At 49.8% G+C, this 18,064-nt stretch overlaps 8 protein-coding genes across 8 annotated transcripts; 3 read left to right on the top strand and 5 right to left on the bottom strand.

Annotated features, from left to right (window-relative positions):
• Positions 1–948: 948 nt before the first annotated feature.
• TrAtP1_009819 (uncharacterized protein) lies at positions 949–2,716 on the top strand (the record flags this gene model as incomplete). The annotated part of the gene is made up of 2 exons (XM_014091136.1): positions 949–1,843; positions 1,911–2,716. 2 exons carry the CDS (start codon positions 949–951, stop codon positions 2,714–2,716), a joined length of 1,701 nt encoding a protein of 566 aa, XP_013946611.1.
• A 405-nt stretch (positions 2,717–3,121) lies between these two features.
• Positions 3,122–4,141, bottom strand: TrAtP1_009818 (uncharacterized protein; the record flags this gene model as incomplete). The annotated part of the gene is made up of 1 exon (XM_066114453.1): positions 3,122–4,141. The coding sequence occupies one exon, from the start codon at positions 4,139–4,141 to the stop codon at positions 3,122–3,124; it is 1,020 nt and encodes a 339-aa protein (XP_065970549.1).
• Positions 4,142–4,162: 21 nt separating this feature from the next.
• Positions 4,163–5,230, bottom strand: TrAtP1_009817 (uncharacterized protein; the record flags this gene model as incomplete). The annotated part of the gene is made up of 2 exons (XM_014091137.2): positions 4,846–5,230; positions 4,163–4,797 (listed from the first exon to the last, which is right to left on the bottom strand). Exons 1-2 carry the CDS (start codon positions 4,979–4,981, stop codon positions 4,163–4,165), a joined length of 771 nt encoding a protein of 256 aa, XP_013946612.2. The 5' UTR covers positions 4,982–5,230.
• Positions 5,231–5,974: 744 nt separating this feature from the next.
• On the top strand, positions 5,975–8,315 carry TrAtP1_009816 (uncharacterized protein; the record flags this gene model as incomplete). The annotated part of the gene is made up of 4 exons (XM_014091138.2): positions 5,975–6,187; positions 6,260–6,862; positions 6,952–7,086; positions 7,140–8,315. Exons 2-4 carry the CDS (start codon positions 6,749–6,751, stop codon positions 8,313–8,315), a joined length of 1,425 nt encoding a protein of 474 aa, XP_013946613.2. The 5' UTR covers positions 5,975–6,187; positions 6,260–6,748.
• A 256-nt stretch (positions 8,316–8,571) lies between these two features.
• Positions 8,572–9,134, bottom strand: TrAtP1_009815 (uncharacterized protein; the record flags this gene model as incomplete). Its single annotated transcript, XM_066114452.1, has 2 exons — positions 8,572–8,849; positions 8,915–9,134. The coding sequence occupies 2 exons, from the start codon at positions 9,132–9,134 to the stop codon at positions 8,572–8,574; spliced, it is 498 nt and encodes a 165-aa protein (XP_065970548.1).
• Positions 9,135–10,272: 1,138 nt separating this feature from the next.
• On the top strand, positions 10,273–12,801 carry TrAtP1_009814 (uncharacterized protein; the record flags this gene model as incomplete). The annotated part of the gene is made up of 7 exons (XM_066114451.1): positions 10,273–10,657; positions 10,783–11,122; positions 11,198–11,210; positions 11,281–11,316; positions 11,383–11,754; positions 11,965–12,027; positions 12,106–12,801. The coding sequence occupies 7 exons, from the start codon at positions 10,273–10,275 to the stop codon at positions 12,799–12,801; spliced, it is 1,905 nt and encodes a 634-aa protein (XP_065970547.1).
• Positions 12,802–13,384: 583 nt separating this feature from the next.
• Positions 13,385–13,788, bottom strand: TrAtP1_009813 (uncharacterized protein; the record flags this gene model as incomplete). The annotated part of the gene is made up of 2 exons (XM_014091140.1): positions 13,385–13,617; positions 13,686–13,788. 2 exons carry the CDS (start codon positions 13,786–13,788, stop codon positions 13,385–13,387), a joined length of 336 nt encoding a protein of 111 aa, XP_013946615.1.
• A 1,353-nt stretch (positions 13,789–15,141) lies between these two features.
• Positions 15,142–17,604, bottom strand: TrAtP1_009812 (uncharacterized protein; the record flags this gene model as incomplete). The annotated part of the gene is made up of 1 exon (XM_014091141.1): positions 15,142–17,604. One exon carries the CDS (start codon positions 17,602–17,604, stop codon positions 15,142–15,144), a length of 2,463 nt encoding a protein of 820 aa, XP_013946616.1.
• Positions 17,605–18,064: the final 460 nt, after the last annotated feature.

Below are 18,064 nucleotides of genomic sequence, written 5' to 3'. Positions count from 1 at the left end.
GCTTCAGGTTACATGCTAGTAGTTCCATTCGACCCTGCACAGCCGGTGTAGGGGATTACGCGGAAAGGGGAAAACTGGATACTTGTAGCGCGTATATCCCCCACATACCGAACAACCTAGTATAGCTGGCCCGTACAGAAAGAGTTTTCCATTTTTGCAACTCAGGGGATCTCCAACCAAAAAGATGTATATTTAAAGCCGCGTCATCACTATTTCGAAAGCTACGCCCTATTCTTCAGTTTCAGTTTGCCAAATTGAGCATGAGAAGCTTTATATCGAGGCTGTGCTGTACCGTGCCGTGCCGCGCTACTGTACTGCGCACATAAACCGCCTGACTTTTAATGAAAGCCGTAGATGAGAAGCTACTCCGAACCATGATTGTAACCAAAAAATCTCGTAACTACTATACCCGTCCCGTTACAACGGGCAGCCGATTACGCAACCAATTACGCAACTGCAAAGCCCTCAAGACGACTTCTGTATGAATGCACTGATAGTAAAAATTATTATTTTACATGTGAAATAATTGACTTGGGTATGGACAAATCTGCCTTGCCGTCGAGGGGTTCTCGATTCCAGGAGTTCTTGATATCCCTGGTAGATCCTGATTTAGAAACGTTTGCGTAGGCTTCTTCTAGCTACCACGGGGTACTGGGCTATGCGGAATAGAGACAGCGTATAGCTAAAGAGTTGATTGCATGAACACCATGGTGTTTGGAAGTGATAGGAGATACTTCTAGACTACAGAATAACAAGGGACTGTATGGCATACAAGCTTGGCAAGACCAGAAACGAGTATAAGAAGTGTGCCACGCCCTGATTCAATCTGATCAAAAGCTTGTCACTCTCATTCATCAATCTCAACTACAGATCTTTTCAACTCATTCTTTATTGCCACAGCTCCAAGCGTATCACAATTTCATTCGTTCATCAATAGGCCTATTCAGCATGATGTGGCCTCCTCTTCTTGTGGCATCACTCTTTTCTGGAGCTGTGTATGCGTTTCCTTCACTTGATAAAACTGCGGCTCCCAACCTCTACCCCCGATCTTCGTGCTCGGGCAATACTGCCACCACTCGGAATGAGTGGTGTGATTTTGACATCTCGACAGACTACTACACTGAGGCTCCTGACACTGGCGTCACTCGAGAATATTGGCTCGAGCTTACCGATGGCACGGTAGCTCCTGATGGCTTCTCACGCTACGCGCAGGCACTCAATGGCAGCATTCCCGGCCCTACTCTCATTGCCGATTGGGGTGATACTGTGGTGGTCCATGTTAACAATGCACTCTCGACGAGTACCAACGGCACCAGCCTCCACTTTCACGGCATCCGCCAGAATTATACAAACCAAAACGATGGAGTTGTTAGCATTACCCAATGTCCCACCCCTCCTGGTAGCAGCATCACCTATACCTGGAAGGCCACTCAGTATGGAACCACATGGTACCACTCTCACTTTGGATTGCAAGCATGGGAAGGTGTCTTTGGAGGCATTCTTATCAACGGTCCTGCTACTGCCAACTATGACGAGGATTTGGGCGTTTTGTTCCTCAACGACTGGAGTCACCAGACCGCTGATGAGCTGTACGCATCAGCAGAGACAAACGGCCCTCCTACACTGACGACGGGCCTCATCAATGGCACCAACGTCTTTGATGATGCCGGTCACCGGTTTAACACGTCATTTACCGAGGGCAAAACGTATAGACTGCGTCTAGTCAATGGTGCTATCGACACGCACTTTAAGTTTTCTATTGATAATCACACCATGCAAGTGATTTCCAGCGATCTCGTTCCTATTATACCTTACAATACAAGCGTCTTGGACATTGCAATCGGTATGTATTCTCGACTTTATTATTTCTTGTGAGGAACCACTACTGACATATATTTCCCCCCCTATAGGACAGCGCTACGATGTCATAATCACAGCCAACCAGTCCTCTGTCGCCGATAACTTCTGGATGCGGGCTATCCCCCAGAGCGCCTGTTCATCCAACAACAACTTGGACGACATCAGGGGCATCGTCTACTATGGCAGCAGCGCAGGCACGCCTACGACGACGGGCTACTCGTATACAGATAACTGCGTGGACGAGGATGCGTCCAATCTAGTACCATATGTCTCCAAAACGGTTTCGAGCCAGACAACCACCGTGGGCGAGGCAGTAACTGTGAGCAAGAACAGTAACAATCTATTCAAATGGTTCTTGAACAGCACAACCATGGTAGTTGACTGGGAGGATCCAACCTTATTGCAAGTGTACAACGGTGCTACCACCTTCAACACGTCCAACGCCGTCATCTCGTTGCCCAACGCCAACGAATGGGTTTATGTTGTCATCAGCACGGTAATTGCCGTGCCACACCCAGTCCACTTGCACGGCTTCGATTTCTACGTCTTGGCCCAGGGTACAGGCACTTATAGTGACAGCGTGACTCTCAACACGGACAATCCCCCGCGCCGTGACGTCGCGATGCTGCCAGCGTCAGGCTACCTTGTGCTCGCCTTTGAGACGGACAATCCGGGAGCCTGGCTGATGCACTGCCACATCGGTTGGCACACGAGCGAGGGTTTCGGCCTCCAATGGGTAGTGCGCGAGTCAGAGATTGCCGACCTCCTTGATTACGATGCACTGAATTCGACATGCGCCGCCTGGAAGTCATATACCTCGAGCAACAGCGTCATCGAGGACGATTCAGGCATATAGTTTCGGCGTTGCTGATCTAGATAGGAGCTACAGTGTTGTATCTTCTGTGCCCCGCAATCTTTGTTCATTTGGACGAGGTTCAGTAAAGATTCCTTGGTATCAAGGGGTGTGTAAAGCTGTCGTCCCAACAGCTAGTATTATACAAAGGCAGATCAAGGACGTGAAGATAGAGGTAGTTGGTATATTAATATCAAGACATTTCTATAGACATTCATTTTATTACGGCGTTAAAGAAGGCTACAAGGCTGAAACATGTCTGATCTTTTAGGCTACAGCATCGCTTACAGGCTGGATGACCTTAATCAACACCTAAAGTGTTCCGTCCAAGTCCCCATACGTCTTCCATTCTAAGCATTAAAGGCACAACTCGGCAGTTAGACGCTATTCAATCTCTAGGTTGCGCTTTCAAAATGACCAATCGGAGCTATAGATATCCTCTTCCTCAGTAGTTACATCCTCCTCCTCCTCCTCGTTTCCACGAGAAGGATTATCGATAGGCCACTTGTCTAGGCCTTTCCGCTGATTGTATGAGATGGAATACCGCATCTCAAACGCTTGTCGGACCATTTTCCTAGTTTTGTATTTGAATATTCTACGATGGGAGATGACGAATGTGGTTGCGTTGTAGGCCATATTCTGATCGCTGGCCCCTGACTCACGCAAATCGAGGATAAAGATATAAAAGAGCCTGAAAGCGGAGTCGCGTGCTAGGCTTTTGAATCCTTTAATCTCCCTTCTCTCGTCCGGATCCCAATCGTCCTTTCCTTTTCTCAAATCTTTCATAATGTCACGTAGGTTGCGTCCTGCAAGTACATCAATGCCGCGAGACTTGAGTGTTTCGCAGAGAGATTGGTAGTCAGAGAGGCTCGTCGACATGCGACGAAAAACTTGCCGCAATCCATCCTGCACTGCATGATCCACAATGTCGGAAAAAGGCATAGTGTCATGAGTCGGTAACGGAGCTGAGACGCCGCCTGACGGTTGCCCAGAGCCTGCAATGTCGTTCGTATCTCTCTTGATATGCCCCAGACCGGGTACCGAGCTTAATGACTTTGTATGTGATTCATCGATGGCCTTGCCGCGATCTTGTACCATATCGTCATCTGCACCCTGTTTCTTTACGTCCCAAAGCAAGTATAGGTCCTCGGGTAGCGCTCGTTCTTGCTTGCCGCTGGTAACTGTTAATTTTGTTCCGCCGTTGTACTTTACAATCGCATTGCGATCACTGCTACGCCCCACCACTTGGCTTATCTTCTTGATCAGCAATGCCAACTTCCGCAGAGCCGTCTGGTTGGCAGTTTCCCAATCCTGAATTTCCTGCTTGACGTTGCGCATCTGAACATTGTTGAACATGTGGTATTGATGGTAGCCAATGACCAGGGTCGGAGTCTGCGAGATCCAGAGTTGAGGAGTGACGTCGGCCATGTCAAGCATCCGACTCGCAGCTCAAGTCTTGATCTCGAGAGTCGATGCCAAATCCACTGGCCTGGTCTTAGACTTCATCACAGTTACTAGCTGCTTGCTGGTAGGTTTGCCGGTTTCAGAGATGGAGACAGCTCCCAGAAGATCCAACACACCATCAAATACAACCGCTGCTTGTGGGATGCTATCCGGATTAACTTTGCTCTCGATAAACCCATCGGTCTCGTGCCGGATGAGGCATTTCATGCCGCCGAAGAGATAGTGAACTATTCTGTGATGCCCAGTACTTCCAGGGATTCCTTTCGTATACGCTTTCTCAAAATTATGTCCGAACCCTCTGAAGTCCTGGATAATGTCCTTTGTCTTAATCTCCACGCGTGTAAACAGTGCTGTCTTATCACCAGCAATCTCAACTCGAATCTCGAAGTTGTCAGAGGAGGACCCTTGAACGAAGCGCAAGAGTTTGCGGATATTGTTCCTATCGGTAACTAGGTCTATATCTCCGAGTTCGAAATCGGGATTCTCGGCCTGAAGAGCACGGAACAATGGCTCAAGAGGATAGCGGGGGCTGCGCGCCGCATTTTGGTCAATATATACCATGCCAGAATCAGGCGTAAGCTTCGGAGCCACTCGTGGTGGTGACCAAAGAGGCGGAGAACCTTGATGTGTGAGATATGATCATTAAGGCGGCGCAGAAGATATCCTACCTGGAACCGAGATAGTCGGTACGGATCCCTCAAGCCAGTTGTATGAAGCGATATGCTGAAGCCCCGTAATGGTGGCATTGCTTGGCGGAGGAGTATCCAGATCAGAGAGAGATATTTCGGCCAATACAGAACCCATATTCAATTATTGATGGCCAACTGCGCAGCTAAAGCTGTTGTTCCAGAGACTTTGATGAATCTATGACTGATAGTGTGTGTGTGCTCAGCAAACGGAATGCGTTTGGTATATACCTGTATATAAAGGTAGATCCACGTGGCCACTCAACAGTTGTTGAAGAAAGGTAGTTTTGAAGACCGCAAATATGACCCGGGTCACATTGAATAGCTATACAGCAGTGCAACTTTTATAATTCAGCCTGAAGGAAAATGCCTCTTAATAGCAGAAGACATGCTGAGCGGGGAAGTGTGAGCTGATGTCACTATTGGTGCAACGCTTCCGCACTTTTAATTTGTTGGTTGATATTATGTAGGAATCGACGTACATTCGCTCCAATACGGATAGGGCTTTATCGACTAAGGAGACGATGCCAGATATATTGTCTACTATAGGGCATGGCGTTTTAGTTATATTATGTTATATTATTCATCTTTCATTCTTTTCCGTCTAAATCTACCTATAATAAGGACTTGGTGGTTTTTTTGTTCAAATCTGAATCATCTAGGCGATTCTCGTGGACGGTGTGAATTAGTACTACAAGTACATATTTACTATAGGCCAGGCCGGGTTAACGCAGGACCGATCTACCAATCGTAGATGAATCCTTAGATCGCTCCATTGATCTATTGATCCCATTTGGATCATCAGTCTCGCAAGGTAATCCATGGATAGATGTCAAGCGCAAGAGGAAGCCAAAGCTATCATTATGGGCTTCCGCTGGAGCCTGAACTGGTGCGGAAGCGGAGAGTCAGCCGACACAGAAATTTCTGACTTGGAAAGGCTAATTATATGAAAGTGTTGAACAGACCGCTCTGGCAAAAGTTGAAGTGACCACTTCTCTCTGCCTAGTGATGGACCAATACATAAGGTATCCTAGTTCTTCCAACAGAAAGGGAAGGACAAGATGACTTGAGAATGGAGAAAAAACAATGGTTCGGGGTAGCTTGCTTACATGCTGATAAATGTGGGACTGCTACAGTACCCGACTCTTCAGGGGTGGTCAACTCTCGCTCATCACAGACAGTACACGATCGGTCCAGAGATGCTTTCCAGCGAGAGGCCGTGAGATAGTATATATCAAGTGCTTTGGAGATCAGTTCGCAATGGTTGGCGTCGGAGGCCGCAGCAAGGCCTGTGGCACTTGCAAGTCTCGCCATGTCCGCTGCGGTGCGTGCTATTTATCAACCCCTGTCAATCTTCAAAAACATTCTTGTTGACTGAGCACAACTCCAACTCCAGATGAGCGCCATCCGTCCTGCCGCCGCTGTGAGAGAGGCGGCTTTACGTGCCAAGGCTATGAGCGTCCCATCATCTTCATCAATGCAACGCCCAGCGTGGCACACAAAAGGCTTGTTATGTCCTCGAGGCCTGAGGACAACGACTCGTTCAGACTTTCAAGCCATTCATTGTCATCAGAACTGACGAGTGCATTTCCTGCCAATCCTTCAAGGCAGCCTGCTTCCCCCCCGACTCTATTCTTCATCGCCTAGCACCACTGGCCTCGCTGCCGGCACCAGTCAGACGCTCGTCTCCGAGCACGCTCGCCGCTTCATCCAGCAGCTCCTCACAGCGCAGGGCTTTGGGCAACGTTTCAATCAGATCTGCTATTCTAAGCCTAATAAGCGATCTTCCGTGCTGGAGATTTCCGTCGAAGCTGCTGCGCTGATCCTGCACGGACGCCTTACCCAGAATGCTCTGAGCGTATACCAGGCGACTAAGCTGTTTGGCATGGCATTACAGCAACTTCGGACCCAGATCGCTCATGGATACGGTATAGGGGAGTTGGCGGTGATGGCCGATGCATCGTTGCTCGTGGCAATCATGAATATGACTCTGTTCGAGGTTCGTTGTGTGCCCCAGGGCGATGTCTCGATCTACTCGGGCTAGATCAATATCGGGTTGCTTATTGCGTGTTAACAAGACGGGGGCAGTGGGTTTCGGGCTCAACTAGGGATGCATGGAAGCAACACGTCCGCGGATTGGCCGCCCTGATCGAATTATGCGGCCCAGGAGCATTTCGTCGTGAACCCATGAGACAAGCTTTTGAACAAGCGAGGGCACACATTGTAAGCACAACAAGTTTTCCTTTGACTTCTTTGACTAAAATGTCGCTACTTAGATGGTCCTACACATGGATGAGTCGCAAAGGACGTTTTTAAAAGAGCCCTGCTGGCAACAAGTGCCCTGGAGCCACGACCCCGGCAAGAAATCTTTCCGCGGTCACTTCATAGACATCATTTGTTGCATCCCTGGCCTTCTGGAAGATGATGGAAGGCTTCGGGAGTTGGAGCGAGTCTCCACAAACACCACGGCCACTGACACATGCGCCCAGAACAGACAGCAAGATGCAAAGAAAGCAGAGTTGGAGTTGCAAGATTCCATGCGGCAAAGAGTCATACAGCTTTACACAAAATTGCTCAACGTGCGTTGGCGGTGGGAATTGGAGCATCCCAACTGTTGTTACGAGATATCGGTGCAGCAAAGCGGCCCCCTTTTGTCGGTGGATGAGACGACAGGGAGGCCGATATTCGACACCGTGCTGTTTTTTAAAAGCCTAATGCAGGCTATTGAGATGAACTTTTATCACAGCTGCTTGTTGCTCCTCCACAGCTTCGCAAGGGATCTAGGCATCATGGACCAACTGATACTGCTCCACGCCGTAGGAATATTCTCTAATCTCCCTGAAGACGCCGAATCCATACATAATGACGTGAGAGGTGGTGACGGCAATCATTGCCCTCCATCTACGCTGCCTCCGCCGTTCTCTTTCAAAACCAACAATGCACTCGTCTTTCCGTATGAGGCTCATTCGGACCATTACGCTACGCGGGATATACTTCGCATCGCCGATTACCTACTGCAGCCGAAGCATGGACCAGCCGGGGCTTACTTCTTCATCTTTCCACTTCGCATCGCGCAAATATACCACGAGCTTCTCCGCTCAATACCGGATGACGATCCTCGTCTCAGTACTCGTAATGTTCCATTCCTCTTGGACTCCGAAACGGATGGCAAATCGCAGGAGCCGCGTGAGAATCAAATAGCCGGCGTCGCTATCGATATCTGGTCGGACACCAGTGCTGGTGATGACGGTTTGAACAGCCATATGGGCCATATCAATACTCAGGTGGCTACGCAATCACGGAGTCTACAGACTGTACAAGCCGCATCAGAGACGGAGAAAAAAAGCTTGACCGAGTTTGAATACAATGACCTGGTATCAACTTGGATCCAGAGGATGATGAGGTATATGGGTGACGTCCAGGGCTTCAATATAACAAGTAATTACAACTAATAAGCCACGTTGTATCCTTGAAAGACTGCCAACGGCCAAATCTCACTCTTGATTGATCTGCCGGATGTGGAAGAAGTCGCATTTATTAATTTCTCTTGCTTAAAGTATACAACGCAGAGTGATGTAGGTTTCAAAGAACATAGATTCAAGAAGGAATACTTGAAGTTTTATGGAAAACGCATTAGTTGTGTCAGCCAAAACGGCTCAACTCGTCACACCCCAATCAACGCTTCTATCCTCGGTCTCGATTTCCTGATCAAGATTTATTGACCATCTCCCAGACATCAACTGCGACTGTAGTCTGCCCCAAGGTGGATATGCCCACGGCAACAATGTTATTCAACCAAAAGTACTTGTCGTTGCCAGTCTCAAACGTGACATGGTTTAAGACTAGTCCATTTGGCTGTGTCGGGCCGGTGACGTGTATAAAGATGTCTGCGCTATCATTGGTCCGCAGCTGGTATCGTGCGTCGGCTCTGAAGGTGCCGTTGGCGTCAATGGTCCCCCAATCTGCGCCGACGTCCATGATTTCGCCTGATGAAAATGGTAATCAGTATGTTTCATGGCCAGGGCCTGGAATTCGATATCGCTACACGTACCACAGATGTTAGGGCCCTCAACAGTCCCGCCTAGAATAGGGATAGAGAGCTTTGTACCGCTTGGGCCTGGACCAAAAGAGACTGGTTCCCCAAGAGTGCTGTTGAGGTGATAGAGGAATCGTAACGTTGGGGCGGGCGGAGGATGGGGAGCTGGCTGTCTGCTATCGGCTCCTGCGAGCACCAACAATTGTAAAATGAAACCAAGCTTTGCAAGAGACATGATGGGATTTGCTGTGAGTTTGAGCGTTGATCCGTAGAGACAGCGAAATGAAGACGTCCGATATATATACCAATCGATATCTACTAAATATGGACGGTGACAATGAAGATTTATATCTATTCCACGACTATTGACAAAGCAAGCAGGTCTTGAAACGCGAAAGTGGCTTAGGCATCTATCCAGCAGACTGACATGTATGCTAAAGCTCCCTTTCTGGGTATCTAATGCGAGATTGACCCATGCCAACGTGGCTGATGACATACTTGGTTCTAGTAAGTGGACTTGGTGCTCGGCTCATTGAAAAAGCAGGCATATTCTCCGAGATATCAAAATAATCATCCCAGACGCTGTAAAACCGCTAAATACAAACCTTTTGCTAATTAACCTTGTATATTGGGTGCGGTGACCTGATCTCCTGCCAAACATCAGTAGAGCAAAGCCCAACAAATCTCAGGCTTACTCCTTGTCGTATCCATCTATACTCGATCCATTACTCATATTAGATCTACCAGACCCAAAAAGGAAGCATTCTGAGAGCTTGCTAATGTCACCTTGCTGCACTTGTACGTAAAGAGATTAGAGCCATCGGGATCATCGCCCCGCTAACAATCCCAGGAACGTGATACTGGAGACTCCGACGCTTCGCCTAAAACGGAATCATTGTGAGAGCTGGTGTGTTCTAAAATAGGAAGAAGAACTCGCCAAGACTTTGATTGGGCGTTATTTTCAGACCCAAGTTGAACTCCCTCCTCTCCCCTTTCTATCCAGGAAGACTACGCCTTCAAGGTTTATTTGTGGCAGTGCTTACTTGATTTCCATTATGTGGACTGGTGATGCTCTCAACAGCTCTAAACATGCCTTTGTTCCGAGACAAGTGCTGCTGTCAAAGCTCTCCAAAGAGTATCTATCAAGTCCTATGTAATCACCCATGGATGGTAGTCTCCAAGATGACAGCCATGCGCATGGCTGAAAACATGGTCGACTTGTCTATATAAACAAGTCCTGCTCTACACCACACCTGCGTCCTACACTACATTCAAAACTACATTATTTGCAACTTGGCCTTCATCTGCGGCGTTTCATAAGCTACCAAAGTCAATCTTCCACGATTCAACGGGTTGCCAAACCTCGCTCGACGATGACTGCTACAGAAGAATTGCTGTCAACGCACCAATACGATTACTACCACGAGCAGGCTCACGGCGGCGGCGACCACGTCTATAGTCAATTATCGTCTCAGGGATCAAGGGACCACACTCCTCAGCCCCTTACATATAATGAAGCCAAATGGTGTCCTCGACACGACATCTCCCCAACAGACGCTGCTGGCTTGACAGGCTCCATCATGATGCAACCCCTGGAGGGAGAGAATACACAGGCCTGCACATGCGCAAAGAAGCCCGAGCATAACAGCAAAAAGTACCGGATCAAGCTGATTACGGGCTTGGTGCTGCCGTATTTCCTAGCATCGCTGGATCTGACCGTCGTCGCGACAGCTTTGCCCTTTATCGCGTCCCATTTCCGTAAGCAAAGTGCCCAACCCGCATCGCCGACAACATCAATACCACGATGTCTTTTCGTTATTGTTACCGCTGCTGTTTGTTGTCTTTACCGCTGCCGCATCGACTGAATCATACATACTTTGCAGACAAGTTCGACCAGCTCAACTGGATCATCACAGCCTACACGCTCACCTCGACGGCCTTTATTCCCTTCTACGGCCAGCTCGCAGACGTCTTTGGCCGCCACATCTCGTTGCAAGCGGCCCTGTTCTTCACAGTGATTGGCAGTGTGCTCTGCGCCGCTGCGCAGTCATGGAGTGTGTTACTGCTGGGCCGCGCATTGCAGGGGCTGTCTTCGGCCGGCCTGAGCAGCATCATTCTCGTCGTCTTGGCCGATAAAGTCACCTTGGAAGAAAACGCAAAGAACAATACTCTCTTCACGATCGTGTCCGGGAGCACATATGCCATTGGTCCGCTAATTGGCGGGTACGTGACTGCCCCTGCTCGCTGGTTGTCCGCCATAAATGTCCCAATTTCAAGCTAACCTCTTGTCATTCGCAGATATTTGACAAATGTATGAGATATGCTGATACTCTAATGTCAAACCCTAACCCTGGTCACAAGCGCTAACAAGACAACTCTAGGCAAATTGGAGATATGTCTTTGTAATTCCCATCCCAGTAAGTACCTATTGAAGCGTTGTAGCTAGTTTCTTCTCCATGCCTTCAACACGACTGACCTCTCAGATCGCCGTGGTATCCCATATCCTTCTCTTCTTCATTCTGCGCAACGAGCTGCTAGAGGGCACCCACTTCCACAAAGGCTCTACATGGTCCGCCATCCTTCCAGCCTTGGCAACTCTTGATATAGGCGGCGTCGTTTTATTCATTGTTGCCGTTGGCCTCATTATCCTCGGCACTTCCTGGGGAGGGAGCACTTACCCGTGGGACTCTGTACAGGTCCTGGTGCCCATCATCGTCGGTGGCACTCTGCTGCCCGTGTTCTTCCTATACGAGTTCCTATTATCAGACGGCAGAATAGTAGCACGGCTGTTTCCACAGCAGTCACCTATGCTGCCGTTAAGCCTCTTCTCCAGAAAGGACACAATTGTCATAGCCGTAATTCAGTTCTCCGCCGGAGCTGGTGAGTAAATCGACCCGCCTTCCGCCATTGTTCTATCAAGCCCTTTCAATCTCTTTGTCCTTTTTTTCTTCTTCTCTCTTATTCGTCCTCTTTGTTCTTTGGCTCTATTTGGCCAACCTAAACTAAATTCACCCTTCCAGCCATGTATGCCGTGTTTTACTTTGTGGGGATCTATTTCACGTTAGTCGAGGGCAATCCCGCCTCGCAAGCAGGGATTCAATTACTATACTATATCCCAGGAATCGCAGGTCAGTCTTTTCCATGATTTACCTCCAAGAGGGAGTATTGTAACTGAACGAAACTCCTTATGCCTTTGCAATAACCAGTTGGTGTTTACTCAGCAATGTTCATGTGCAACCGATCCCCCCGGCCAGACATTTTGGCCGCTGCTTCTGGGCTCCGTCGAAGAAGCAGTCGGCCTCGGCGTCTTGACCTGGGCCGTGTTGGCAAGCCGGCCCCGAATTGTCTCTGGCATGATGGTGGTGACCGGTGCGGGAACTGGCTCGCGCTTCATGCCTGCTTCACTGCACATTGCCGGAGTGTGGCCTGAGCGATTGGCACCGGCCATGTCGCTGATGCGCTTTGCAATGCCCTTTGGAGGCACCCTGGCGTTGACCATGATGAACGCCGTCTTCAACTCCAAGTTCTCTTCGGCCTCCTCTCTTGTCTTACCCATTGGCGGCGGAATCAGTGCTCAGGACACTCAATCGCTGGACGCCATTGGGCAACTACCCAGCGCGTTGCAGGCCACAGTAAGGGCAGCAGGTCGCGGCGCAGTTGGGCGGGCCTTTGTCTCCATTCTGCCAATACTCGGGCTCAGTGTTTTTGCGTGCTTTGTTCTCGGCAATGTCTGGGTCAAGTCCCCAGCTAAAAAGGACAAAGTTCCTGGCTTTACATCTTGTGGTCAAGGGCCCGGTGGCCAGAGCAGCGAAAAAGAAGCTACTGGGGCGAGTGCGGTGGTCCATGTCCCATATCTCTATGCTCTGCTGAAGGTAACCATTCCCATTCATTTGTCTAATTAGTTTGCCCAGGAGTACTCAATCTAGAATCTCTCTGGTCTCATATTCATTGAACCATGACTAATGTTGCTCTTACGCAGGGAGTCGATCGCTACAAACATGAATCAAGAATGTTACCGGCGACGGAAGGACGAACTATCACGCGGCCTCAAGTCAATGTTAATTAAAGGGTAGTGGACCAATTTTATCATACTTTTGACACTCATTTCCAGCAACCAGCATCCTTGTTACGCTTGATTGTACCAGTTTCTTCTATGAGCCAGTGCCTTATTGATACTTGGGTGTCTAAGAACCTTGCTTGGGCAGGTAGCTGAGAGAAGACATCATATTTAACTGTGAAAACTGAGGAAATCAGGACTATAATCTGCAGTGGGTTCGATTACTCATTGCATTAGAGGTTTCATAAAAATATCAACAGAAGAAGAGGAGCTTCCTTTCCAAGATCTTTCTTATTATTACTTTTACTACTTTCAAGTCTCAATGCTCTTCATAAATACTAAAACTATTCACATCTCACTTGTTCCATCCCTCGCATAAACTCCAGCAGTTGTGAATTCCTAGAATACCCATCCACAGGCTCAGGCATCTAAGAGCAGATGTAAGTGCGGTGCACATTGCAGCTGAGGTCAGCCACCGCCGAGTGGCAGTTGCTGTTAAAGGAACCATCCGAGTTGTCCAGCCACAGAGGGCCGCCGCAGCCCTGCAGCGTGTAGCTGAATCCGTTGTCGAGCGGGTTGGCAAGGGGGACGTTGCACGGGTTCTGGCCTTGGTCGTTGATTCGGTCCCAGCGGCAAGGGTCATCGCCATCAACCCACATGACTGGCCATGAAGTGTTAGTTTTTGAAGGCGAGTTGAAGATGTTTCGACGGATAAAAGATGCAACGTACCGTTGAAGCCCGAGGCAATTCCAATTGCGATGGCGGCCTCAGCATGCATCACAGACATGGCCATGGCCAGGACAGTGGGGATAAAGTCTCGTGAGAAGAGCATGGCGAAGTTGTAGTTTGGGTGATTGATGGATGGGTTGTTGATTGATGATGTCTTGTACAATATCGCACCTTTACCGGCGATTTGAAGCCTCTTTATACTCTGGATATTCCATCAATATCCTACAAGTCTTCTCCAAGTTGCGGTGCCAAAAGTGGCTCCAGCAGGGCTGACGTCCCCTGAGTCTCCCGGGCTGCCATATAGGGAAACACAGTACCAGGCTGTAGGTATTGACTTGTAACAGAGAGGAAGGTATCGTGCTGTCTGTTCCAATTCCAGTAGGTAGGTAACCAGCCGTCTAGATCTCAGCTGTCATATCAGCAGAATGATACTCTGCAAACGCCTGTTGCACCAATGATGGGAATCTGCTGAGTTGTTCATGCTTACTTCAAGCTAGGTTTGAAGCATAGTCAGCGGGCGCAGTTGAAAAGCGGAGCTCGTATCTGAATGACGGGCAGGGGTGCAAAAAAATAGGAAAAAATAGCAACGCCAAAGCTATAGAATAGTCTTTTTATTTGTTTGGACTCATGATCCAAATGGCAAAGACAATGGATAAATTCCGGGCGTTGAATTTATCAGAAGCAATAGCAATTGCATCAGCAATAGCAGCTACAAACCGGACTTGCCCACATCATTTACAACAACGGCAGTGGTGTTCTTGTGGCGATATGATTACTTTTTCTTTTCCCTTCTTTGGCCCTATTCGGCAGGCCCCTGGCGGTGCGGTTCACCGGCTCGGAAGCTCGCCAAGCAGTTGGTGCAAGGTGGCAAACTCGGTACAAGTAAGCCGCTTCTATTTTCGGGATATTTATCGGACTTTTTATTAATTAACATGCCTTAATGGAGAAAATACCCTTGATTCTGAATTAGTTATGTAACAACAAATCAGGTGTGGCGAGGAATCACCGCGTGCAATCATCAGAGGGCTCAAATTGTCGGCCTTAACGCTTGGAAACGGCAATAAGCGAAAATAAAGGTTGTGACTTTTTATACCATTGCCCTATCCTTGCAAATATCACGATATAGTAAAGCGGGAAACGCCGATCCAATTTTCCACCACTTACATGAACCTATGATCCCATGTGTGTCTAGCGCTTAGTCTTATATATAACAGATGCTCCGTTTCTTCTACAGTCAATAACTCTTGAGCCAGCCCATAAGTAGGGCACAATGAGATGGAAATTTATTCCGTGGCAGCGATTTCACATTCACTAAGTCTCATTAAATCCAACCTCGCTTTTCCATGGACGGACAATTCAGTTCTGCTAGTGCAGTTATATACACGTATTCTTTGCACGTTCTAGCTTCAAGCTATATACACTCAATCCTTCACCCCAATACCAACTACATCAGATCTCAGCTGGCAGGAACAGATGAAAGAAAGCTCCACAAATGGTCCGGCGTCCCATTGTCCTGGAACTGGACAACATTGGCGCTATTCGCCGTCGACTCGCCGTCCACCCCAGCCAACAGCCCGCTATTCTTGTTCTGAATCATGAAATACCCATTCGGATCCGACTTTACCCTCCAGAGATGGTCGTCGGTCCCATTGTCCTGGTACTGCTGCAGCTGCGCGCTGTTGGCCGTCGATGCCCCCTGGACAGCCAGCAAGAGCCCGCTGTTGAGGTTCTTGATCTTGTACCAGCCACCAGGCGCCTTGATCAGCTGCCACAGATGATCGCGAGTGCCGTTGTCGTCGTACTGCTGGATGTTTGCGCTGTTGGCCGTCGACGCGTTCTGAACGCCCATGAGCTTGCCGCTGTTCTTGTTCTGGATCTTGAAGATGGCCGGAGCCCACACTTCAAACTCGGAGAGACCCCAGCCCGTTCCACCACCGGCGTTGGGGGCCACGACTCGCAGCTGTGAGGTGGTGATTGTGGGAAAGGTGATTGTCGTCGGCGAATTCGACGTGGTGGAAGATGTGCTGCGTTGCTGGCCGGGGACGGTGACCCAGGTGCTGCCGGACAGGTACTGGAGGTCGTAGCTCGAGGGCAGTTTGACGCCGCCGCCGTCGGTGTAGAAGAAGAGCTTGACGTTGGAAACCGCCTGCGGCTGTCGGAGATCCACGCCAAAGTAGTCCTGGGCGTTGGGGCTGTTGTACGAAGTCCAGCGGGTGTTTTGCGGAACGGCGGTACGGAAGACAATGCCGTCGACGGCCCTCCAGACATCGTCGTATGGCGAGGTGTAGGACGCGAATGGCGTGGCGTACTGCGAGAACTTTTGGCTGTTGGCCGCGATGTTGACCTGGGAGTCAAAGGTCTGGGCAACTGTGCTGCCAATGTTGACGGTGAGCAGCCCTACCGTATCACGATTGGCCGCGAGGGCGTCGTCCACAAAGACCCGCAGACCCGAGCCCTGGTTGTAGTGCTGGCCAGTCTTGTCCCATAGGACTGTCACGTTGTGGCCGTGGTATGCGACATTCTCCAGCATAAAGTAGTCCCACGAGGATGGGATGAGGGGGTTGACTGTCAGCGTACTGTTGGACTGGCCGCGTAGACCAAGCAGTCCGGCAATGACGTTGTCGATGTAGGTGGAATGGTTGTAGTCTTCGCTGTGGTTGTAGGTGTCGTACATCCACGAGTTGGAGTCGGGGTTGTGAGCTTCAGCGACATACGGCACCCCGTTCCTGTACTGCGTGGCTGCGTAGCCGGAAAGGAGGTTGTAGTAATCAGTGCCCGTAATGTAGGACTGCGCCGGATAGTCGTTGAGGACGTATTCCACGGCGGTTAGGATCTGCGAGGTGGCGTACGGCCACGACGGGCCATCCCACTGGAGGCAGCTTGCATTCATGTCCATGTAATACGGGCTTCGCCGTTCGGCAGTGGTGGGGCCGTAGGTGGCCGCAAAGCCTTGCGAGTCCTTGAGCTGGGAAAAGGCAGCAATGTTGGCCGACTGCGGCATGTCAAACATCCACGGGATGAAGCCCATGTATTCGCGAGTGGTGAGCAGCTGCTGAGCCGAGTTGTTGTCTCGCTGCATGTGCATAAAGAACTGCCGCCCGCTGTCCCAAAGATGAGTCTGCATTGCAGTCTGGAGCGCGTTGGCCCGGCCCGTGTACTCGGAAGCCAAGGCTGAATCTCCCTTGAGGGTGGCCAAGGACGCAATCGCCCGGGCATCTCCATACTGATATCCGTTGATAGTCGGTCGATATCCAGCACCGCCGTGGTAGGGATCGCTCGTCTGGTAGGAGGCGGCCGTGCATTCGGTGGCATCCCAGACCGGAACCTGCCAGTAGAGCCCGAGGTCCGAGTTGAAATGGTTGTCCCAGCCTCGATATTGCGTGACAAGATTGTCCAGCTGGCTGATGGCAAAGTCAGCGTCGCCAGTTACGAGATACTGGCGCCACACGGCCGTGGCTGCCCAAAAGCTGTATTCGTGTGCCCAGTCAGAGGTGTCCAGGTTGTAGTTGTCGGTTTGCGGCTTGGCAAACTGCCCAGGGCCAGCCAGCCAGTAATTGACCTCGTCCCTGCCGTACTTTTGGTCTCGGATCCATCGTCCTTCGATGATGTGGTGGCCCGCGGCGGCTACAATACCTCCGTACGGCGCGCCATAGCTGGTCGGGGTCAGAAACTCGGTGAGCAAGTAGCCGTACTGGGAGCTGGTGTAGGTGATGTGCTCTTTGTAAGTCTGCCAGCGGTAGTAGTAGACATCTTGGATCTGCTGGCTGGGGACATCCAGGAACGGGATGTTCTGCAGGAACCAGTTGGGGTCTTCGAAGCCGGAAACTAGCTGGTTGTGGTTGAGGAAATTGGTGGCCTCGGAACGTCCTGAAAAGACAATGACGGCGGCGCCAAAGACGCGCACAGTAAATGTCTTCATCTTTGCTTGGGCTTGGCTGGTAACTGCCCTTTTGCTGCCGAGGACTCTCAACCAGAGGTCACTCTCATGACGTTGGCATTGCCTTTTATATCAGTGGTTTGATCCTCGTGCATTATAGAGACGTCACGGGACGAAGCCCATCCTAAAATAGAAGGTTAAAGTCGATGAATGGATTCCCAGACGGAATATAAAGTCTAGACTTGTCTTTGGGAGTCGTTCAAGGCCGCAACTCCTCATCCTTGCCACGTCTGCTAAGCTACATGTAGATGTTGATATCGCGGAATGATGCTACACATGTTACATCGCGCCCTCATTAAGACTGTAAGGCCGACAACAACTCCGTCTGCTAGTCTATTCTCGACACAACAGGCCAATCTAGCACTTTGTTATGTATCTACGTGGAATATTGCCCAATTACCATCAGCCAGGGGGCAACCAATGTATATATTTACCAGCCTCA

This window comes from Trichoderma atroviride, chromosome 5 (genome assembly GCF_020647795.1).
Source record: "Trichoderma atroviride chromosome 5, complete sequence".
NCBI classification, from domain to species: domain Eukaryota; kingdom Fungi; phylum Ascomycota; class Sordariomycetes; order Hypocreales; family Hypocreaceae; genus Trichoderma; species Trichoderma atroviride.
This window is presented reverse-complemented; position numbering and strand designations above follow the sequence as displayed.